Source organism: Loxodonta africana, chromosome 4, assembly GCF_030014295.1.
Source record: "Loxodonta africana isolate mLoxAfr1 chromosome 4, mLoxAfr1.hap2, whole genome shotgun sequence".
In the NCBI taxonomy this organism is placed as follows: Eukaryota; Metazoa; Chordata; class Mammalia; order Proboscidea; family Elephantidae; genus Loxodonta; species Loxodonta africana.
The window spans coordinates 103,053,064-103,078,896 of record NC_087345.1 but is presented as its reverse complement, the minus strand read 5'-3'; the positions used below and the strand labels follow the sequence as shown (position 1 = coordinate 103,078,896).

The window sequence follows — 25,833 nt, the reverse complement described above, 5'->3', positions numbered from 1 at the left end:
ATAACACCACCTGTATCAGTTACAGTTTATGATAAGCAACTATTATGAATCATGGGGAATATCATATGCTCATATTACTTAATTTCACTATACAATGATTGAGGATTGAGAGAAATGATTGCTTTGTTAAAATTTGAAAACATCAATCAGCACATTTTATACTAATATCACAAATGGATTTTGACAGTCATTTCAACTAGGAATACAATGTTCTCAGCCAATAACAATCAGAGTTGGTTCCGTTTGTACTCCCTGTTATAAGGGAACAAAAAAAAGTATTCTTTATCTTCTATGCTTAATGTTTGAAAGCCTTTTAAACTTGTCAAAATTAAATGCTTAAAAAAAAAAGTAGAAGAAACAAAAATTTCCAGAAATAGGAGATATTTTACATTAGGTTGATAAAGTAAAAAATTTCCACAGAGTTACTGCTGCATTGTGTTGTTTGAAAGGCTGGTGCTAAGTTTGCTTGCAATACCATAGTGTCACCACACCAAGGAAAGTCAACACATCTTAGAATAGAGTCATGATGTGCCACATACAGGAAACAAACTATTAAAAAATGCTGAGACCTTAATAGAACTGATAAAGGTGAGGGAATAAAAGACCTTATGTACTATAGGAATGGAGAAGAGAACAAAATATTAAAAATGTGTTCTTGAAAGTTACAGTCTAACAGGGACTATGATGAAAGTCAAAATCACAAAGGGTGTGGATGTATTTAAAATACAGTTTCTTAACAAATCTTGATTTCCCCAAATTAAAGAGATACACCAACTTAGAATTAAATTATAAAATATGCATTAAACTTACAGAAACACAGAGAAATTAAAGAAAAAGAAAAGAAGGTCCCCAAAACAGGATTTGGTGGTGCAGTGATTAAGCATTTCACTGCTAACCAAAACGTCAGCAGTTTGAATCCACCAGCCACTCCTTGGAAACCCTATGGGGCAGTTCAACTCTGTCCTATACAGTCGCTATTGACAGTAACGGGTTTTATTCTGATAAAGGTGGGATATTATATCCGTAGGAAAATACTGACATATTCAATAAGTTGTACTAAAAATTGGCTAGAAAAAATCAGTTAACAGTTCTCATGATGATCATTAAAATGTACTGAGATAGATTACATAAAAATTAAGTTATAATCATGTAAGAAAAATACAAATAAATATTAACATGCTCTTGAGATAGGATTTTCTGAGAATTAAACTCAAGGGAGAAACCAAAAAGCAAAAAAGTTCATATAACAATGAAAACTCTTAGTGGCCACACGAACAGATATACACACACCCATGTTCACTGCAGCACTGTTTACAATAGCAAAAAGATGGAAGCAACTGAGGTGCCCATCAACAGATGAACGGATAAATAAATTATGGTATACTTACATAATGGAATACTATGCAATGATTAAGAACAACGATGAGTCTGTGAAACATAACATAAAGGAGTCTGGAAGGCATTACGCTGAGTGAAATTACTCAGCTGCAAAACGATAAATATTGTATGAGACCACTATTATAAGAACTCAAGAAAAAGTTTAAACACAAAAGAAAATATTCTTTGATGGTTACGAGGGTGGTGGGGAGTGAAGTAGGGAGAGGGGTATTCACTAATTACAGAGTAGACAAGAAATATTTTAAGTGGAGGGAAAGACAACACACAACACAGGAGAGGTCAGCACAACTGGACTAAACCAAAAGCTAAGAAGTTTCCTGAATACAACTGAAAGTTTTGAAGGCCAGAGTAGCAGGTACAGCGGTCTGGGAATCATGGTTTCAGGGGACATCTAGTTCAACTGGCATAACGAAATACATTAAGAAACGTTCTGCATTCCACTTTGGTGAGTGGAGTCTGGGGTCTTAAACGCTGGCATACGACCATCTAAGATGCATTAATTAGTCTCAACCCACCTGGAGCAAAGGAGAATGAAAAACACCAAAGATACAAGGTAAATATGAGCCCAAGAGACAGAAAGGGCCACATAAACCAGAGAGTACATCAGCCTGAGACCAGAAGAACTAGATGGTGCCTGGTACCACAAATGACTTCCCTGACAGGGAACACAACAGAGAATCCCTGAGGATGCTGGAGAACAGTTGAATGCAGACCTCAAATTCTCCTAAAAAGACCAGACTTAATGGTATGACTGAGACCAGAGGGACCCCAGAGGTCATGGTCCCCAGACCCTCTGTTAGCCCAAGACTAGAACCATTTCCAACTCTTCAGATACGGATTGGACTGGACTATAAGACAGTAAATCATACTGGTGAGGAGTGAGCTTCTTGGCTCAAGTAGACACATGAGACTATGTGGGCAGCTCCTGTCTGGAGGCGAGATGAAAAGGCAGAGGGAGACTGAAGCTGATTGGTCACAGGGAAGACAGGGTAGAGAGGAGGAGGGTGCTGTCTCATTAGGGAGGGCAGCAGCTATGAGTACATAGCAAGGTATGTATAACTTTTTGTATGAGCCTGACTTGATTTGTAAACTTTCACTTACAGCACGATAAATTAAATAAATAAAAAAAACTCTTAGGGGCAAAGATACACCATAAAGTAAATTATGAGCCCTACAAAAAGTGAGAAATAGAAAAAGTGTATAACCAAATCACATAAATGGGGTGATGCAGCTGGACTTGGGAAATGTCATATCTGGGAGGTGGAATAGAAAGTTTCAGGATTTATTCATTTTTTTGTCTCTTTTCCCGTATCTCTTTTCTCTGTGTGTTCTACTTTATTCTTTGAGTGTTTTCCAGTCCTACCATGCCTGATGAGGCTTCCAGGTTTTATTTTTACTTGTTTATTTTTTGGTGTTCTAAAAATCTCTGAGAACCACAACTGTCCCCAATTAGGTTGTTATCAGTTAAACTGTGTATTGTGGCAGCAGAGTGAATTGGCTCAGGTTGAGTTACATGCCCACCCCTCTGAGAAAAACCAAAGAAAAAACCAGACCTGTCGCTGATGAGTCGATTCCAATTCACAGGGACTGTATAGGACAGAGTACAACTACCCCATAGGGTTTCTAAGGAGAGCCTGGTGGATTAAAATGGCTGACCTTTTGGTTAGCAGCCATAGCTCTTAACCACTACACCATCAGGGCTTCCAAAGAGGTGTGAAATCAGGGACTGGCAATCTGTCATCAAAACCATATGAACAGGGCTCTGGAGCCCTGACCCTTTGGATTCTTCCATTCACATGTTATGTGACCTTGGGCAAGTTTTAAAATCATATTGTACCTCATCGTTCCCCTGTAAAATGGGAATACCATAACAGTATCTATCCCAAAATGGGGGCATTGGTGGTTTACTGGTAGAATTCTTCTCTTCCATGGGGGAGATCTGGGTTCAATTCCCAGCGAATGCACCTCATGCGTGCCACTATCCATCTGTCAGTGGAGGCTTGCATGTTGTTATGATGCTCAACAGGTTTTAGCAGAGCTTCCAGACTAAGATGGACTAGGAAGAAAGGCCTGGTGATCTACTTCTGAAGAATCAGCCAATGAAAACCCAATAGATCACAACAGTCCAATCCTGTTGTGCACGGATCACCACGAGTCAGGGACCTACTCAAGGGCCGCTAACAACAACAAGCAGTTGTTATCTTTCAGGGATGTATTTGTATCTAATAAGGCAAGATTAAAAACACAGAAATTTGAATAAGGAAAGTTTAATATACATAATTATAATCTGTAACACGGTTTGGAGTTATGAGGCATTGACTAGTAAGAAATGAAAAGAATTCTAAAGAATATAGGTACAACAGATAAAAGGAGCAGCCTCTACCCTTGGGGCTGCCAGAAGTGAGTTGAGCACTCAAAGAAGAGGACCCTCAGAGCTGGGATTTAGATCTGTTGAAGAGTGCTTGCCCAGAGGTCACTTAATGACAGAGAAGTCTCTGATGGAATTTGCTGGAAATTTGTCCTCTAGAAGTTGCTAGAAATTTGTCCTCTAGAAATTGCTGGAAATTTTCCCTCTAATGTATTCATGAAGCACTCTGCTGGGAAACTGCCTAAGGGGACGTCAGGGGAAGGTACTGGCCACTGTGTACTGCTGGCCTCTGCACACGATAGGAGCCTGGTGCTGGTGAAGCTGTGCATGCATAAATCTGGTACTGAAGAAATTGCCCATGTTATAGCAGCTGGGCACTAGGGAAGGTACATACATTGCAGGAGCCTGAGCAGTACCAGAAACAGGAAGCAAGACCCTTTTCCTCTTGCAATGTCTCTCTAGTGCCCTCTCTCTCTCTCTCTCCATACATACATATATATGTGGTTTCTCTCTCTAAACATATATATACATATATATATATATATACTATATTTAAAGCATTAAATTCTATTTTCATGGTGAAGGCAAGGAAGGGTAAATCTGGAGTTAAGTGGAAATAAATTGATACTTAAGATTCTTTCTATTGCAAAAAAATTTTCAATTATTAGCTAATTTCATGTTTTTTGTTCAAAAACAGGAACTTAGCTCTTCCTTTATTTCCATAAATATCACTGTTATCAAAGTACAAATATACCAAAATATGTGCATAATAGTCACAATATTAAGTACACTGTTCAGAAATAGTGGTTGCTCAAAAAATATTGACTTATTGCCTTGACATGGTTATAGCAACGTGTAGCTTCCACTTCAGGAAGATTATGATCCATGTTAATATCTTGGGAAATTTCACCTTGATGCTACAAATAATAAGGTCTAACACTTTTGAGCTGTGAGGCTTCTGGGTATTCTTTCCTCCAAACTGGGTAGAGAGCATATGTCACCTGGCAAACGTTTCCCAAGAGTGGAAAATAGAATAGATAAATATAGAATGAAATGATAAGGTCTTGACTCATAGGAACTTTCAAAGGGTTCTGGGGAATTAAAATAGGGCATTAAAATTACTAGGACAAAGAGGTATTTACTTGCACTGTATAATTTTTGACTATTTCTCCTTCTATTTATAATTATTTCTTACTAAGGGTCATTAGGTCCTAATCATTATTTTAAAACATCATTTTAACCAACTCACTCTTCTCATATTAAAACTAACTCATCATATCACAGATAATTTTTGAAAGAATGTATAAGTGGCTTACAGGTAAAATTTAATTTTATATAATTTATATTTTTATAACAAATAATTTTAACCAACAGGTAATGGGGTGGAGTGGAAACTTCTAAGATGTAGCAGTTTTTCATCCAACAGCCAGTTTCTCTGAAAAATTCATGAATTTTCTCCAATCTGCATTTTATTACCTAGAATCTGATCAAGTCTATTCTGTAGAGAACTAGGAATGTCCTTATAGCCCTTGTCACAACTTAAAATTATATATTTGACTGTGAGTTGATTTAATGTGTTTCTACCAGCCTGTATATTCTGTGAGGCCTGGGACCATGTGACATTTACTTCTGTATATCTAGTACATAATAGGCCCTTATTGAATGAATAAAACGAGGTAGAGCCCCTACCATTCACCCCACTCCACTCTCTAACAGGGTAGTCCAGAGCTACAGTGGACAAACACTATTTAGGGGGTTTACTCTGAAAACTAGAAGAGAAGGGACATTTCTATGTTCCCCGATCATCTCACTCAACTTCCTCCCCTCCACTCTGCTCTCAGTGTCATAAACATATTTCTATTAACGTCCTTATCACATTGCATTGTAACTGACTGTCCCCAGAGGAAATGAACTAGGTACCTATGTGCCCATAATCTGGCAATGCCAGGCGATTCCCTTTAAATTTCCAATCAGCATCAAGAATGGGTTTATGAAAATGATACATTAGCTCGGAATGCAAGTAAGTATTGGATGACAAAAAGCAGAAACTGTATGAAGTCAATACAGTCAATAATGACAACAAACAAAATAAATCACCTCTTTCTAGTTGTAGAGTAATAGGATTAAAAAAATTATGTGAGTTAGTATACCTGAAAAGAATCCTATAGATTTAATAATAACAAATCACCAAAGAAGCCAAAAAGAAATACATACATGATGGTGTTAATGCCTGATAGTTGTTGGAACATTTGGAGGCCACAACCCACAATTAAAGCTCGGCGAGTTGGGGGGTAACTCAGCATTCTGCAGATCACAGGTCCCGCTTTTAAAAAGGAAAAAAGAAAAAAAAGGACATATTATTTTCAGCTTACACAGTCATTATTCCCATCAGGATAAATTTCCCAAAGCTCTGTGAAATCAACATGACTGGGCATTTTTAAATAGAACAAATGTATTTTCACAGAAATCTGGACACAGTGTATTTTTTTAAACAGACTTAATTAAACTGCAGGTTTAAACCGTAAAGGCAACAAGAAAGAATTCAAGGTAAAGCAATTTGTGGGTACTATGAAGATCTACGGAAACCCTAACGGCATAGTGGTTAAGTGCTACAGCTGCTAATCAAAAGGTCAGGAGTTCAAATCTACGAGGCACTATTTGGAAACTCTAGGGGGCAGCTCTACTCTGTCCTGTAGCATCGCTGTGAGTCAGAATTGACTCGATGGCAATGGGTTTTTTAGGAAGATCTACATAATTGTAACTGTCGGAATTATTCTTCCTTAAAGCCCTATGAGCTATACTTATTAAGCATGCTCTTTATTCTTTCACTTCCTTGACAATTAATTATTATTTAAAACTCATTCCATGTGGGACTACTTACAAAGTTACTGGCAAATTTGCTTTATTAAACCAAAAGAACAGCATTCATTAAAAACAAAGAAGAAACAAAGTTCATTCAAATCTATTTGACTAAATGTAAGGAATTTGAGCAGGTTATCAGACCTGGTAATGGCTACAATGAACAAAATAGATAAATGTTTTAGATTAAGACTGTATAATTTACTGCTTTTAATGTTTCAATAATATTAATAAAAATCACCAAAAGGGTAAAAAAGAAAAGAAATAAGTACATATCATAAGAAGTGTATATATGGTTATTTCTAAACTTTGGGTGGAGCTCTGGTGGTGTAGTGGTTAAGAGATCAGCTGCTAACCAAAAGGTCAGCAGTTCAAATCCACCAGCCACTCCTTGGATTCCCTATGGGGCAGTTTTACTCTGTCCTACAGGGTCACTATGAGTAGGAACCGATTTGACGGCACCTAACAACAACAAACTGGATAGTTCCCTAAGAGGTATTAAATGATCTTTCAAAAAATAAAAGGGCCTTTCAAATGAGACATATTCTTTGGTCTTTATGTCAGAACTCTGGATAAATTCTGGAAAGCTGTAAATCTGGACCACTGAGGCATTAAATAAGGTAACTAGCCTTACTAATACCTGTTATCTGAGCATAATTACTAAAAATGCCCCTTCTAGTCTCAGAAGTGCTCCAATTTGGACAACATAACGTCATCTTAGCTTTAAAGAGGCATACCATATTGTGTCCTTATGGGCCAGAGCTGAATTTCAGAAGCCACAGTATTTCTACTGTTAGAAGAGATGGCTCTGGGACCACCACAACACTAATTACTTAATTAGAAGCATTTTTCCTGGAGGTCAAGTTTTGTTAATAAACCCAGAACAAAGTCAAGAAATTAAAATCTGGGAAAGTTTCAACACTTCTGGAAATCTAATATCCCAGTTCAAGGCAACAGAACAGAATGTGCTGTTGTTTCAGTAATAAAAGTTAACGAGATGTCAAGCCAGGCATTAATTAGAATTGAACACTTTAGGGGTGCAGATATTCTATCTCTATATAGTTATGATTAAAATCACATGAAGATGTGATTTACTGCAATTTGTATGTCTCTAAATGACAAAACAGAACACAGATGAACTCAGACAAGAGTAGATGGCCATTCAAAGCTAAGGCCAGTGACAACCCATTTAGAAAGCAGGCTGAGAGTAATATAAATGTTAAATTGCCTTAGATTCAAGTAAGCAGTATTAAAACCTAATCTAATAGAAAGATCCTGTGAAATGGGTAGATTTTGGAGCTTTACTGTGACAACATTAAAATATATCTGGGTCAGTTGCCTGAAAGATGGGCAGCCTTATCTGTAAATGTATCAAAACCAAACCCACTGCCATTGAGTTGATTCCAACTCATAGTGACTCCACAGGACAGAGCAGAAGTACCCCGTAGGGTTTCCAAGGAGTGGCTGGTGGATTCGAGTTGCTGAACTTTTGGCTAGCAGCCGAGCTCTTAACTGCTGCATCACCAGGGCTCCCCTGTAAATATAGGTATAAAAAAAAGAGCCACGAAATAAAGAACACACATGGCATCATACAGACATCTACTTTTTCCCATAAATCAGAACTTTATAAAAATAAAAGATTACCATCCACCTTGTGAAATTTTCAAGTTCACTCAATTTAAGCAGCATGAATCATTTACAAAGAGAAACAAAAACAAAACAATCAAACCTCCCTTCTCAGATTTTAGTAATCTCAACAGATGAGAAACTAGCCTTTCTTCCTACAAGAAATCTATTATCAATCCTTGGACAGATGCTTCTTCTTCTACTATTAAACTATATCATGATTTGATAGATGGATTGAGTAATACTTTTTTGGAGGGCAGATAAATAAAGAGAAAATTATAGCAAATTAGGATGAAAGTTTGACTTGCCTAAATATAAAGAGATAAGCTAGTACATAAACATCACACATTTCCTAGTTTTTTTAAACCTGGATTTTGTTCTTACTCTTGGTTTGAAACTCCTGATAAAAACATACAATGCTGGTCCATTTATTAAGCTGGAATTTTTCTAACAGATAAATTTTGGTCACAGCAGCTGCACATCTGATAATGTATAAACAAAATTAAAGAATTTCCTTTCATTAAAACCATAAACTAAGCTTTATTAGGCAGTAAAACTGACTTAACAAAAGAAAATCATCATTAATCTTTATATCACAGAAGCTATGAGGCAGAAGAAAAAAATCAAATATATTAATTGGTTGAATGTTCATAAGTGAATATTTAAAATGTCATACTGTACTTATTACATTTCTTCTGCAATTAAAATATTTTATCTATGCAATGTTTTATGCTTAATTTTTTTTTGATTAGTTGTGTCTTTCAAACATAAAAATCCCCACACAACAAAAACTAAAACATGTACAGAACCCAAAGTACACCGGAAATCAAGAACTCAAAATACAACACATAAGAAAGACAATAAATGCAGGAATCCAAAATGGATTCATCTTTTCCTTCATTCTTGACACCTCATACTCTTAAATTGCTAAATGACCTTCATAATGGTTGTCTAGGTGTGTCAGGGCCTCTGGTAGCAGGGATGCAAAAGAAAGTCCCACAAGCGTAATCATTCCTGCAGACAGGTTGTCTGTACACTTACAGAAGGTTGCCCATATACAATTAAAAAAGCGCCAGAATACATTTTGTATAAAATCCAAGCTCCTGACTTCTACTTCCAGTCAAGATGGAGTAATAGTTGCCAGACTTACCATCCTACATGAAACAATTAAAAAAACATACAAAGATATATGACACAATAGTTCTCAAGATATTGGATAGCAGGCAATGAAAGATAGTGATCTCTGAAATTTGAGAAACAAATGAGATGAATGCTGTAACTCTCAGCTCAATGCCTCAAGAAAAGTTTTCAGGCTGTAGCACAGGGAGTAGGAACCCAGGCTGACCCTGGTGATGTCCTTGAGTTGAAAAGACACAGATCAGAAGCCAGGGATGCCAAAATGGTAAGAGTTCACAGAGCAGAGAACTGGAGAGTGACGTCCAGAGAGAAAACTCTGGTGAACTTCAGAGTCCTCTTAGTATTCAGCTGAGTACAGGTCAGTGCAGCGGAAAAAGTCACAGGAGAGGATTAGAGAAAACAATGCAAGGAGCTCACATAGGGTTAGGAATCAACTGGAGTGAAAAACCTGAAGTAGCAGAGTATGAAGCAAGGGTGTAAATTTAGTCCTAGGTTAAACACTGTTAGGGTATCATCTAAAAAAGCTTAAAACTGATTCCAAATAACTGAATAGCATCCCAGAACAATTCCTAATAATTAGATAAAATATCTGGCATCCAATAAAAGATTTACTAGGCATGCAAACAGGTAGCAAAATGTAACCTATAATAAGGGGATAAATGTATCAATAACCTACTATTTCTAGTTACAGTTGTTTCAGTTTTTGATTCTTCTGTTGTGAAGCTCTCATTAAGTTAATAAACACTTAGGATTGTTATATGCTATTTAATGCATTAATTGTGGATTTATGTATTTCTAGTTACAGTTACAGTTGTTTCAGTTTTTGATTCTTGTGTTGTGAAGCTCTCATTAAGTTAATAAACATTTAGGATTGTTATATGCTATTTAATGCATTAATAAATGTTTATTAACTTAATGAGAGCTTCACAACACAAGAATCAAAAACTGAAACAACTGTAACTAGAAATACATAAATCCACAATTATACCAATATCAGAAATGAGGGAGGTGAAATCAATAATAGATGATACAGATACTAAAAGAATAGTAAGTATTACAAACAAATTCATGCCAATACTAGATGTAACAAATTTTCTAAAAGACTCAATCTTCTGAAATCTCACTCAAGAAATAGCCTTAATAGCCAGTCCTATAATGTTTTTTTTTAAATGTGCTTGTAGTTAAAAACTGAATTCAAGCCAACTCAATGGTATCTAACGACAACAGTTAAAAACTTTCCCACAGAGAAAATTACAAGTACAAATGGCTTGATTGGTGAATTTTTCCAGATATTTGAGGAAGAGATACCACCTATTCTACACAAACTCTTACAAAAAACTAAAAAAAAAAAAAAGGCAAATACTTTCCAACTTATTCTATGAGGACAACATTACTCTGGCAACAAAGCAAGTCATTACAAGAAATCAATTCCAGTTACAAAAAAAAAAAAAAAAAAAAACCTCAATATTCTTCACAAACCAAAAACCAAACCCACTGCTGTCAAGCTGATTCCAGCTCACAGCAACCCTATAGGACAGAGCAGAACTGCCTCCAAGGCTGTAAATCTTTAGGGAAGCAGACTGCCACATCTTTCTCCCAGAGTGGCTGGTGGGTTTGAGCTACCAACATTTTGGTTAGCAGCAAGCACTTTAGTCACTATGCCACCAGGGATCTTTTATTCTTCATAAAGATAGAGGCAAAAATGATAGCAAATTAAATTAAACAATGCACAAAAAAGCAAAACATTTCATGACCAACTGAGGTTTATCCCAGGAATACAAGGTTGGTTCAACATTCAAAAGTGTGAATTTGATTCATCATATTAATAGAATGATCATCTCAGTAGATGCAGAAAAAACCTTTGACAAAATACAATATCAATTTATAATAAACACTCTCAGAAAACTGAGGGTAGAAGGGAACTTCCACCATCTAATAAAGGATAGCTACAAAAATCCATAGCTCACATGACACTTAATGGTTAAAATTTTAATGCTTTCCTCCTAAGATCAGGATCCAGGTAAAGATGTCCACTCTCACCATTTCTACTCAATATCATTCTGGAGGTTCTAGCCAGTGCAATAGACAAAAAAATAAAGAAGAAGGAAAAAAAAAAAAAAAGCCTCCAGATTGGAAAGAAAGAAATAGAAAAGTGTTTATAGACGGACAACATGATTACCCACATAGAAAATTTTATGGAATCTTCAAAAAAGCTGTAAGGACTAATAGTGAGTTCAGTGAGATTGAAGGAAAGCCAACATAAAAAGTCAACTGTATTTCCATATCCTACCAATGAATAATCAGAAACTGAAATTAAAAACATACTTTTAAAATTAACATTTAAATAATATGCAAAAAAAAAAAAGAAAAGAAATACCTAGGAATAAATCTGACAGAAGATATGCAAGCCCTATACACAACTACCGAATAGTGCTGTGAGAAATTAAAGCAGACCTACCTAAATGGAGAGATATATCTTGTGTATGAATCAGAATATTCAATATTGTTAAAATGTTTATTTCTCCCAAACTGATCTATAGATTTAATGCAATCTTAATCAAAAGCTCAAGAAGTTTTATTTTATTTTTTACAAGAATAATTGATAAATTGATTCTAAAAGCAATATGGAGATGAAAGTATCTAGAACAGCCAAAACAACTTTGAAAACGCAGAACAAAGTTCTTTATGAACTTATACTCCATGACTTAAAAGACATTATAGTAAGTGTGATATTGGCATCAAGATAGACAAATCAATGGAACAGAGTAAAGTCTAGAAATAATATATAAGCATATGGATAGCAAGACTGTGTCTTACATACTTTAGACATATTATCAAGAGGGATCAGTTCCTGGAGAAGGACATCATGCTTGGCAGAGTACAGGGTCGGGGAAAAAAGGAAGACCCTCAACGAGGTGGACTGACACAGCGGCTCCAACAATGAGCTCAAGCATAACAACGATTGTAAGGATGACGCAGGACCAGGCAGTGTTTCCTTCTGTTGCGTATAGGGTCGCTATGAGTCGGAACCGACTCAACAGCACCTAACAACAACATATATGTATGCATGTGACAAAGGTACAAAAACAATTTAGTGGAGAAAAGATAGTCTTTTTAATAATGGTGGTCGAACAATCTGATATCCATATTTAAAAACATTGAACTTATATCCACAGTTTGCACCATATACAAGTTATCTCAAAATGGATCACTGACCTAATATAAAACTTAAAACTATAAAATCTTTTGTGACTTTGAGTTATGCAAATAATTTTTAGATTCAGCACCAAAAGTACGATCCATAAAAAATAATAAATTAGACTTCACTCAATTATTTCTGCTCTTCAAAAGACATTGTTAAGATAATGAAAAGGCAAGTAACTGGCTGGAAGAAATTATTTGTCAATCGCATATACCTGATGAAGTATTTGTATCCAGAATACATACAGAACTTTTGTATATCAATAAAAAAAAAAACAAAAAAACACCAGTTTTTAAATGGACAAAAAATTTAAACAGATACTTCAAAGAAATCATACAGTTGGCAAGTAAGCACATGAAAAGAGGCTCAACATCATTACCCAGACAAACCCATTGCTGATGAGTTGATTCTGACTCACAGTGACCCTACAGGACAGAGCAGAGCTACCCATGGGGTTTCCAAGAATTCAAACTGCCGACCTTTTGGTTACCAGCTGAACTCAACTCTTAACCGCTGTGCCACCAGGGCTCCTCGACATCATTAGTCATTAGAAAAAGCCAAATTAAACCACAGTTAGATACCACTACACATCTATTAAAATGGCCAAAATTAAGAAATCTGACCTATCAAGTGTCGGTGAGGATGCGGACTAACTGGAATTCTCATATATGATGCTGAGTATAAAACAGTACAATCATTTTGGAAAACAGTTTGGCAGTTTCTTTAAGAAGTTAAACATATATCTACCATATGACCCATCCATTTCACTACTATACAAAAAAAACAACCCGCTGCCATCGAGTCAATTCTGACTCTAGTCACAAAAAAGACAACGTATTTCCATACAAAGACTTGTACACAAATGTTCATGGCAGCTTTATCTGTAAGAGTCCAAACTGGAAACAATCCAAATTGCACAAACAGGTGAATAGACTAACAGATCATGGTATATCCATAAATAGATCGCTTCTAAGCAATAAAAAAGAATGACCTTTTTTACAACACGTTAACCCCAGTGGCGTAGTAGTTAAGAGCTATGGCTGCTAACCAAAACGTTGGCAGTTCGAATCCACCAGGCGCTCCTTGGAAACTGTGGGGCAGTTCTACTCTGTCCTATAGCGTCGCTATGAGTCAGAATCTACTCAACAGTAATGGGTTTGGGTTTTTTTATTTACAACATGAATAAATCTCAAATTAATTATGCTGAGCAAAAGACACAAAGAGAGAATATATACTGTATGATTCAATTTATTTAAAATTCTAAAAAATGTAATATGATCTTTCATGACAGAAAGCAGACCAGTGATTGCCTGTGGGTGGGAGAATGAAGGAGAGAGAGAGGGATTACAAAGAAGCACAAAGAAACTTTTTTTTGGGGGGGGTGGAGATGAATGTTTTCACTATCTTGTCTTTGGTGATGGTTTCATGGGTGTATACTTATTTCAAAACTCATCAAATTATACACTTTAAGTATGTTCAGTTTGTCGTATTTAAATTATACCTCAATAGAGTTGCCAAAAACAAAACAAAGCAAAACAAAAAAATTCCTTCACAAATAAAAAGAGACTTGGAATGTTAGGAGGTCTGACGTGGTAAGCCGGATGGGAAGGGAAACATTAGGTCATTCAAAGACCATGGCTTTCACTTTAACAAGAGCACAATGAGGTTAGTAATTCAAACCAACAATAATATTTGATTAAACTGGACTGATAAAGTCTCCTGCCCCAAGAAGTGAGGGCTGCCAAGGGTGCAGAACCCTTTAAATTTCTTCAGGGTTTCCTTGCTCTTACCTTTCCCCTTCTTTTAGTTTTATTTTATATGGATTTTACTGTACACTGGAGAAAAATTAGGAAGGAAAAAGAACACTTTATGACTAACGAATTACAAAATGTAGACTGTGGGAGGCTTTCCACTGCTGGCAGTCTTCACAGACTAAAATTCTTTGCTATAAGTAAAGATACCTCTGTGGAGAAAGCAGGGCCTCCTTGGGAGCAAAATAATCATTGCTCAGCTTCAAATATTACTCTTCCCACTTTCCAATTTAGGGCCGCGATCAAGCACAGCAAGATCCCCCAATACCACGGTCCTCTCCTGAAAGCAGCCTGAGAAAGCTATCTGCAGACCGTGCACGCCTTCAGGAAGAGAGGAAGTGGGCTGGCCACAGTCACAGTGACACCAAAAGACAAAAGAGTAACGAGAGCCTAAAGGTTTTTTGTCTCCCCTCACCCTCCCGTACAAGCCAAGGAAGGCTGATACCCTGATATCTAGCCATTAAAAAAGCTATTAACCAGCATGTTTTGGGGGCATAGCTTATTTCTAAATATTTTCTCAATCACCAAGAGTGTTAGGGATTTGCTCAAATTTCAAATAAATTTCTAACATTTCAATAGTTCCTCATGCTTTGTGATCCATTTTTGATCATTCTAAGAGTCCTACCAAGTAAGGAAGAACAGGTTTTCTATCCTCATTTTAGAAATGAGGAAACTAAGCAGAGAGGGATTAGATAAAAGTCCCAAGGTGACAAACCATTAAGTGTAAAGTTAGGACTTGAGCTAATTCTTCTTCGTGCCAAAACTGTCAAGAAATTTTATATGTATATTTTAATGAAGGTGGTTTTTCTTATCATAAAAGGACACCAACAATTTATGAAAAAGATGAGTAACAAAACACGAAGTTGAAGCACTTTCGAGCTATATAGGAATAAAACATTGTGCTCCTTATAACTCTGATCCCTCAACCTCTAGCTCAAGTACATACAAAACAAATCATTTCCCACCCAAAACTTGTTCTTTACCCTACATTACCTAATTTCACAGTAACTCAGGATCAAAGCTGTAGCTTTTGAGTATTGCCCCTTCCTAACATCCCATATCCAAATTTTAGTTAAAATTAATGTATATGTGCCTCACTGCTTTCCACAAAACATCAGAAGGATTTCTGCTGTTTTTGCATCCAAGCCCTGTCTGCCTGCCCACTTCTCCACTGCATAGCTGGGCTTTCATCCATCTCCTCAGTGAGACAGGGCCTGGCAGGGGAAAGTACTCACCTAGACCAGGGTCAAATACCAGTTCCCCTTACCAGCTGTGGGATCTGGAGCTTGTTATTTAACCTTTCCAAGCCTCCATTTTCCCTTCAGTAAAAGAGGGATACAGTGAAGTACTTACTCTTGTGAGGATTACGGATAATAAGGTTCCTGGCATACACAACATAGTGATTAACTAGTAGTGATTATTGTTATTGCCACTGTCCCTCGGTAATGCAAAGGTTAAAGAGCCCGGCTGCTAACCAAAAGGTTGGAGGTTTGAGCCCACTGAGAGGCATGTTGGAAGAAAGGCCTAGCTATTCATTTCTGAAAAATCAGCCACTGAGAACATTATGGAGCACAGTTCTACTCTGACACACATGGGGTTGCCATGAGTCAGAGTTGACGTGACAGTAACTGATTCACCGCTATCATCATTTATTTGGACGAAGCCTCACATATGGCCTCTGCATCTCCAGCTTCTAACAGATTCAATCTAGCCTCTCCACACTGCTGCCACTTCTGTCTACTAGAGCACACCGCTAATCACTTAACTTGTTGCTGTTGTTAGGCGCCTTTGAGTAGGCTCCAACTCATTGCGATCCTATGCCAACAGAATGAAACACTGCCTTGTCCTATGCCATTCTCACAATCATTGTTATGCTTGAGCCCATTTTTGCAGCCACTGTGTCAATCCAGTGACTTCACGCTCCTTCCCCAGCCTAGCTTTTAAGATTTACTTCACACTACTTCCTCTCCATTAGGCAATGCTTCAACAAACCTTGGGTAACTGATTTTACTCAAAGAAGCCCCATATTTTCCTATCTGTCTCCATTCACAGTGTTCCTTCTTCTTGGGATGCTATCCTTCCAATTTACATGTGAATGTATCCTTCCTATCTTACAAGATCCAGTTTATAATCTACCTGGTCTTTGAGGTCACCTCTGCTCCCAAAAAAGATATTTTGTCATCTGAATCAAGGTGTCAGTTTCATGCCTCTCTTATGCTCTCACTGCTGGCTAATTTGTTTTGAGGGTTATATAGCTGATGTCTCTTCCATACTGGATTATGACCACCTGTGATGTGGGGTAAATGGTTCAGGTTTTCTCTTTGTTTCATCATTCTACTTCCCACAGTACTTAGCCCAGGGTCATGCAAATGGAAGACAAATATTTGTTTAATGTATATGAGGAAGAAAAGAAGGAAGTACAGGAGGATGGAGAAAGAGATGGCAGTACAAATAACGGTTACTGAGAACTCATGGCTGAAGCAATTTGAGTACATCCCAAGTTGCTAAACAATGTTGCGATTAATTATAAACTACCGCTAAGATCCTGAGCACACCCATGCTGTTTTCCTCTTCAATATGCAGCAGATGATATTTGTGCTTACAAGCTAGTGCTTGGCACATGTTGTCTGGGAGAATGGACTGATGCTATTGATAAATTCAACCCCATGTGCTTCAATCATTCCTTCACTGTCTGGCATTTATGCCAATACATTCTGAAATCCTTCAAGGCAATCAATTTGCCAAGACGTTGTGAAGCACTCGTTGTCTACAGATGCATGAGGGCCCGTATGCAATGACAATGTTCATCTAGTCATTATTATTCCTGATTGCCAAACTAAAGACTTTTCTCTCCTCATAAGGGGAGATGATGAGAGTGCTTAATACTACTAAAATACTTTTTGTTTCCCAAAAACCTTGCTTTGTTATTATCAAGAACTATTTACAAACTCTAAAATATTTCCTTTGTCAAAGATCTCTACATAAATGAAAGCAGCCAAAAAAATCCATCTTAACCTAGCAATTCTCAAATGAGAGATCTTTGAACTTAATAGTCATGGGAGTATGGTTTGTTGCTGAGGAAAAACAAATTAAGAATTACTGTCCTAGAAAAACTTTTTTGAGCAAAGGGAGAGACCTCTATTTTATTTACTTATTTTTAAATTTCTCATTCAAAATTTATACACATATTGTTTTGCGACATTGGTTGCAATCCCCACAATGTGAAAGCATGCTCCCCCTTACCATCTTGGTTTCCCTGTGTCCATTCCTCCAGTTCCTGTCCCTTCCTGCCTTCTCATCTTGCTTTTGACCAGGAGTTGTCCATTTGGTCTTATATACTTGATTGAACTAAGAAGCACATTCCTCACGTGTGTTAATTTTTGTTTTATATGTCTGCCTAATCTTTGTCTGAAAAGCAGGCTTTGGGAGTGGTTTCAGTTCTGAGTTAGCAGAGTGTCTGGGGGCCAAAATCTCAGGGGTTCCTCTAATCTCTGTCAGACCAGTAAGCCTGGTCTTTTTTGTGAAGTTGAATTCTGTTCTGCATTTTTCTCCCATTCTGTCCGGGACACTCTGCTGTGATCCCCGTCTGAGAAGTAGGTGGTGGTTGACAGGTACTATCTAGTTCTGGGCTCACAGTGGTGGAGCCTCTGGTTCATGTGGTTCTTCAGTCCTTTGGGCTAATATTTCCCTTGTATCTTTGGTTTTCTTCATTCCCTTTTGCTTTGGACAGAATGGGGCCAATAGATATATCTTAAATGGCCACTCACAAGCTTTTAAGATCCCAGATGCTACTCACTGAAGTAGGATGCAGAACATTTTTTTTATGGACTATGTTATGCCAGTTGACCTAAAGTGCTCCCAGAGACTGTGGTTCCCAGCCCCAGCCACTTGGTCCCTTAAAGTGTCTAGATGGGTATAGGAAATTTCTATGCTTTTGCTTTGGTCCAGTTGTACTGACTTCCCCTACACTGTATGTTGTCTTTCCCTTCACCAAAGTTGACACTTGGCTCCTACATAGTTAGTGATTTCTCCTCCCCTCTCCCCATCCTCATAACCATCAAAGAATTATTTTTTCTGTGACACTTCTATTTTAAATAAATGAGTAATTAAAAAATATTAATATTGTCTTTGAACAAAATAATTTTAAATGAAAGGACAAATACCCTCAATTTCATAGTATTATGACAATATTTTTACAACAGATTGCCATTCTTAGTGATACGATAAATTCTTCTCACCCAATTTTTCAAAGGATATTACAATCTGAGAAATAAGAATATATATGATTTGAATCTGCTAAAGGCTATACACAACCACAAGCAGAGTCGAAGAATATAAAGAAAAATGGTCCCAGCATCAGAGAAACCTAGATTTTTTTTAGTAGCTATGTGACCTTGGGCAGGTTCCTTAACCTCTCTGAGCCTCACATGCCTCATATGTGATATCTACTTCAAAAGCATGTTTTGATAATTAAAGGTTGGTAATGCATGGCACTAGTTTATTTATTTATTTTTTTAATGCATATAAAGTATATCCCACTGTAATGTAAATAATTATGCTATGATTTCATCCATCAGCTCTCTAGTAGAATTTCTCCACAGCCGAATACAATTTTGAAAGTTTTACATTAAAAAATCAATAAATTGAATAGGTTTTTCCTCATACATAAAGAAACAGCCTTCAGTTTTAAAATCTGCCAAAATAACTAAAGGGGTACACCAGACCAGAGGCAAGGACTAGAAGACAGGAGGGGACAGGAAAGCTGGTCATAGGGAACCCAAGGTCAAGAAGGGAGAGTGTTGACATGTCACGGGGTTGTTTAACCAATGTCATAAAACAATATGTTTACTAACTGTTTAATGAGAATCTAGTTTGTTCTGTAAACCTTCATCTAAAGCACAATTTAAAAAATCTAAAAAAAAAAAAAATTCACAAAAAATTCAAATAGCTTCACTAACACAGAAGAAACGGACTCTACTTATAGGCTATATTTTTTTTATAGTTAACAAAATATTCATACACAGATTACTAATAAATCACTAGGTGATAAATCAATAAGATCTGTACCACAGACACCCTAGACACCCTTAATAAATGACAGTCCTATCAAATTCAGTGATGTATACCACCAAACTATTCATACAACCACAGACAAATCAGAATAGTTTCATGTTCCGCCTTCATTTTCAGTAACACATAGATTCTCAAATCAAATATCTCTATGACTCTAACATATTAGAACACTTTGAAATATATGAACCATACTTTTAGACACTGATCATTTGCTTGGTTTAAAAACAAAACAACCTATGTGTATTCATGTGAATATTTGAATTTTAGCACTTTTCTTTTTTAGATCCAGGTATTCAATAAACAAATACCATTGAGAATATAAAAACCTAACCATGATTCATGTATTTTCTACTGTTCATTCTTGCTATTTGGCTTTATATTATAGCTACCATAAAAAAAAAATTTTTTTTTTATACCAAAAATGATAAAAACCAGGCTAAATTAAATGTTCCATGACCTTATGATAGGACAGAGTATCTAAAATCACAGCTGTCCCACGAGGTTCCAGAAGCATAACCATTGCAAACATATGTGGTACCTTGAAATATAACATCTGAAAGGAAAGAAACTGGTTTTCCTATCAGGATGATTCTCAGGAAATCATGGTTGTCCCCAAAATATCCAGCAGCTAAAATGAACCAGGTACGTGAGGCTATAATTCCAAAGTATTCTCTAATTCTAAAGTAGGTCTTGTCCTGCCCCAACTCTCTTTTACTACTCTTCTGTTACCTCCACCAGACACACACATACACCCAAAATAAATACAAAAGGAAAAAGAAAAAACAGTCTTATACAAATTAGAAATATATTCATGTTAGTTATTAAGTACAGAGTAAGAAGTAAAGATGTTCAATAAAAAGGATTAATGCTAGGTTCTCCAAGTTGGGGGTAGGTAGAAAGCAGAGCACAATGTTCATGGAAAAGAAGAGTTGACTCAAAGTACAGATTCTCCAATATTCTCATCTTTCATTCTGTCCTACAGGGTCACTATGAGCCGTAATCGGCTCGATGGCAGTGAGTTTGGAAACCCTGGTGGCATAGTGGTTAAGCGCTACGGCTGCTAACCAAAGCGTTGACGGTTCGAATCCACCAGGCGCACCTTGGAAGACTCTATGGGGCAGTTCTACTCTGTCCTATAGGGTCGCTACGAGTCGGAACTGACTCCACAGCACTGGTTTTTTGGGTTTCACTTACGAAGGCTCGATTCCTAAAATAATAAGGTAGGAAGTATAAAGATGTATGGCAGAATGTACATGCTACTGAAAGAGGACTTGGACAATAACCGTATCTCCCATTTGCTTTGTTATGCTAGGAAGTACGAGATTATAAAGTGTCTTTACCACACCAAGAACAAAACAGACAGAACCTACAGTGGAAATCCGTGAGAAATGAGTCTGGTGACTGTATATAAAAGAGGTGGTGCACAGGACCCTGCAGGTCATAGGGTGAGTGTTGGATTCTAAAATCTATTTTGCTCACAGCGGCAATCCAAAAATATCCTGTATCACAGGATGTAAGTAAAACAAATCTCTTCCCTTCTTATGGCTGATCTACACACTGGCTCTCTTGGCAACACCGCCCTCTCCACCAAACCTAGGAGTGGTTGCTGAACTTAGTAGCTCTGAGTTAGTAGAGGCCATCAGTCCCCTCTGCAAACCCTAGAGGAAAGGCTGATTTATACTGCAAGTATGGATTTCTATAGAAAAAAACTTTACTAGATATGCTCGTTAGTCTTCTCATCTTAACTGACAAAATTCTAGCAGAAAACAATCACCAATAAAATATTCAAATACAAATGCCAAAATATAATAATATTTTCCAAATACAATTTAAATGACAGGATGACCAGTTAACCTGCATAAACACAGCTTCATTTATTCCAGAACAATGTATTAAGACAAACATAATATCATAACAAACTCTTTAACTTTCTTTTTCCCAAAATATTTTGTGACCTGAAGCAGTCAGTTAACTAAACTGAGATCCCGTTCATGACATCAAAACCTAAAATTAATCAATATTGAAAAGCAAGTTTATGTACACTAACAAACTGGTACATTAGTTTTAACTTATAAAATGCAATTGAATTTACATAAATAATTGATCATTTTTACTGCAGATAAACTTAAGCTTTTCTATTAAAGCAAAGCTTTTCTATTAAAGGCTCATCTTGCTATATTTAGCAAAAACAAAATGAGATAACTAAAAATGGTTGGAGAGATTAATAAATCTAAGTAGGTTCAAATTACTTTTGAAAACTACTTATAAATATGGTTTAGAATGAAATAATCTCTTCTAATTTACTCACCAAGAAACAAAAACATGCTTTTAAAAACAAATTTCTACTTATATATGCAGTTATATACATTAGTGAGGGTCTCAGCTTTGTAATGCAAAAAGGTTTAGATTTTCTTATGTATTACAAAGATCAGTCAGAAATTTCAGTGTTCATTGATGGTAGAGTGCAAGTTTCAGAGAGCTCTTGATCTACGAGGGTAATTTTCTTCAGGATCACAATTTTACTTGAAGACAAATTTATGATGTATCACACACCTGAAACGCACTATCACTGAAAGAAATCCAATAGTACACAATTATATCAAAAGACGAGCCCTGGCTATACAGTGGTTAAGTGCTCTGCTGTTAACCAAAAGGTTAGCAGTTCCAACCCACCAGTTGCTCCACATGAGAAAGATGTGGCAATCTGCTTCCTTTAAAGGTTTACAGCCTTGGAAACTGTACAGGGCAGTTCTACTCTTTCCTACAGGGTCACTATGAGTCAGAATTGAATCGATGGCAATGGGTTTGGTTTTGGATGTATCAAAAGGAAAACTAAAGCTCTCAAAGAACATTTAGGAGTGACATTTATTTTATGAATTTTAGGGACCTTGCATAACCTTGACTGCCCAGATTTAAACAAAACTTGGATGTAAGAGGTCTGCTAGCACAACACAACACCTATGGGAAACAGGGCATGACTGTCCATGAAAAAATAAAAAGGGAGTTAAAATAACTCTGTCTCTCTGCGTGTATGTGTCTTGTCACACATACACATAGAGAAGTTTTGTAGTTATAACGATCAACACTACAGAATCTCTTATTACTTGGAGAACTTCACTTCCTGAATCTACCTTTTAGACACACCCCAGCTCACATCTGGAACATTTTCTACATCACAGAGCCCGGTAAAGAGCCTGGCTTAATCTCTGAGTTCTTCTCCACTCATACTTCGATGAGGGAAATGAAACGTTATCACTGAAGGTATTAATACCTTTGTTGCAAAGCGCTAAAACAATTCTGTTCCTTCTTCCCTGTTTTTGTTTAGATCATATGCATATGGTCACAAATTGAAATGTTCTGAACAACTGTGGCAGAATTTCAACAGAGAACAATTAGCAGCAGGAAACGGGAGAAGTGAGCTCCCCATGTCCTCTTCTCGAAATTGTATGGGAAGCAACAGAAAAAATAACGTTGGTGTTCGATGAGCAAATCCAACAGACGGAAAATATTTGCATTCATTGCTAGTCTGAGAACAGCAGCATGCCTACTGATCATCCCTTAAGCATTTTCACTATATCCATTTTGATAACCAGAGCACAGGATTGCCTTTATTACTGCTTTTATGTGTTATCCTACTGTGAATAAGGACTGAGCAAGGAGAATTGGAAAGACATTCTCCAGATGCATTGGCTTTTAAATGTCTGTGGGTATCTAACCTTATTTCCTTGGCATTTTTGTTTTTAACTTGTGATGTTTTTTCATTAGGCAGATTCTTCTAATCTTTTTACATGACACAAACCGTAATTTTCCTTGATACGGTTTGAGATGCCGTGCTAGATAAAAATGGCTCTCTAGGGATGAGGTCAGTATTTGGAAACCTACATATGGCTGTGTTATTTTAAGGCTTGTCTGCAGTTTCCATATGGTCAGTTGCAATCTGTGAAGGGAGCCAGGATGTGTCTATTTAAAATACTGACTGAAATTTGAGATTCTGCTTAGAAATGCTTTGATCCCGCTAATTTTTCTACTGCTCAAGTTTATTTTGCCTTTTAAAAATGCAAACTGCCCACTATACTATAAAATGCAATTGCAAAATAAAACTTGCTTCTATTATTTTATTGATTAAATCTCAATTACGCATATATAAAAAGCATAGCATTATATCCACTATTAGAGAGGTAGAAATGATTCTTATCTTGATACTGAACTTGTTCATGGCTACGTTAGGTTATATTCTAGTATGGGTCATGATCATTTGAATGCACAATTTAAAAGTGTTAAAGTAATAAAGCAGTGCCTAGCCTCTCAGGGATGTTTTAGAAATTTTGTCCTCTGAGGTCCCTTGAAACACCAAGATTCTATGACTCTATTGAATGAAACTATTTTAGCAACATTTATGTTAAAAACATATGACTCCTTATGTGAAATATAGCCATGATGTAACTGTTATGTACAAGTATAAACAAGTGTTCTGAGTGAGGTATGTAGCTGTCATAAATTATTCCCATTCATTATTCATCCAGTTATGATAAATGTTTAAAAAAAATAGTGAAGAACCATTTTTCTAGCACTTTTCTATAAAGTACTATTCATAAATATTCTATTCAGCCTATTGGTATAAGGCTATTTCACTTTATTGGTATATATCCATTTGTTCTTTATGTGAAAGGAGGGAAGGAGAAAAAGAAGAAATAGATCTATGTGGGAATTGAACAGTTATAAAGAGGCAAGGAGAACCATATTATTTCCAATAAAACAAAGATAACATATTTAAAACCAGAAATGGCACCTACATGACCTCAAAAATGTCTGTTCTGAAGACTGTATTTTCACCTAAAGTCATGACTTCAACAGACTTCCTATCTGCATATAATTTCACTTCATTTTGCTAATTACCTGAAATCTTGTACTTCAGAAGTCATCAGATGTGAATTACTGTAACTTCTCTCCTTCCAATACAAGGTTTCTCAACATCTTCACCTGCTTCTCTTTCCCTTCTGGCTCAGTGAAAGAAGTGCTCCTCTCTTCTCTGAGCCTCCACTTAGGTTCTCCATCATATCACCTCCTTCCTTCCCCCTCAGGGACTTTGTGTTATCATTATTGTTCTTTCCAGTCAACTTCTCTTTCCCACCCACATACAATTCTATCACTTATATACTTACTGAAAGGACAGGTCTATAGTACACATGCTTTCTTTCTGCCATTCACTTTCTAAGACTGTCCCCCCGACCCGCCCTGACTCCATTCTACTGAAACTACTATTGCTAAATCCAATAGTAGTCATTTTCCTTGATTTCTTTACATTTCATACTATTGGACAATTTAAAAAGAAAAATTCCTCATCCATTGCCTTCTCCGATATTACAAAATTTTGTTTTTCCTCTAACATTTGTTGTTCCATTTTAGTGACTTCAGCTGGATTCATTTCTTCTGTTACCCTCAATGTAGAAACTCTCCAAGGTTTTACCCCAAGTCTTTTAAACTCTACCCTGGCCAACCTCTTTGCTTCCAAAATTCCACCTTTTAATTAAAAAATAATAGCAAACAAAACACCTGCATGTATGTACACATGCAAACACATTTTTACCTCTAATCCTGACATCCTTCTTGATCACCAAAAGTAATATAAATGTTTTTATGCTTCAAGAAATAAATTTTAGAAGTCATATTACTACATTTGCTATCATGGAGGGCACATTTCACTACACACTTGGTATCCTCTATATGAAGCCTCAAGGGAGACAATACATAAAAAAAAAAAATACATGAGTACCGGTAAAAGTATTTTTTTCCTTGAGGAACATTTTTTCCTCTTACCAACGAGAATCATGTAATTGATTGCACTATTCTTCATGCTTTGGCTAACAGGAAGCCAGAACCAAATATACAACCAATCTTGTACTCTTACTTCTGGAATGCCTAAACCAATGTCAAATCTCTTCTCCCCAAATCCTATCCATTCCTTGAAGTCCAATTGAAATATATACCTTACCCAGGAGGTATTCCCTAATCTGACTCAAAAGTCAGAATTATTTGCTCACTCTTATTTTTCACACTCCTCTTATATCACTTATATTTTGCTTTGTACGATGACTACTTCTATACATCTCTTTATTCGCTGGTAGGTGTTTAAGTCTCTTAACAGCTGGGTCCATGTTTTCGTGTTTTGTTACCTCAGTGTTACTTACTCACAGTGCTCAATGAATGATTACTAAACTAAATTAAAGAACAATTTGGTTTACATGAAATAGTCCCTTTAAGTTTTCATTAGTAAATATTTCTTTTAGGACTGGAGCCTGGTGGAACAGTGGTTAAAGCACTCAGCTGATAACCGAAAGGTCAGCAGTTCAAACCCACCA

General features: G+C 36.6%; 1 protein-coding gene across 5 annotated transcripts in view; it reads right to left on the bottom strand.

The window, feature by feature from the left end:
- Positions 1-25,833, bottom strand: part of SLC2A13 (solute carrier family 2 member 13) — a 371,468-nt gene that overhangs the window by 187,965 nt on the left and 157,670 nt on the right. For all 5 annotated transcript variants that reach the window (XR_010321870.1, XM_010595831.3, XM_064284386.1 and 2 more), the window contains exon 4: positions 5,981-6,089. Coding sequence is in view for 4 of the 5 variants with exons in the window: in XM_010595831.3 (XP_010594133.2) it covers positions 5,981-6,089 (109 nt within the window). In the remaining variant the exon portion in view is untranslated. The remainder of the gene's footprint in view (positions 1-5,980; positions 6,090-25,833) is intronic.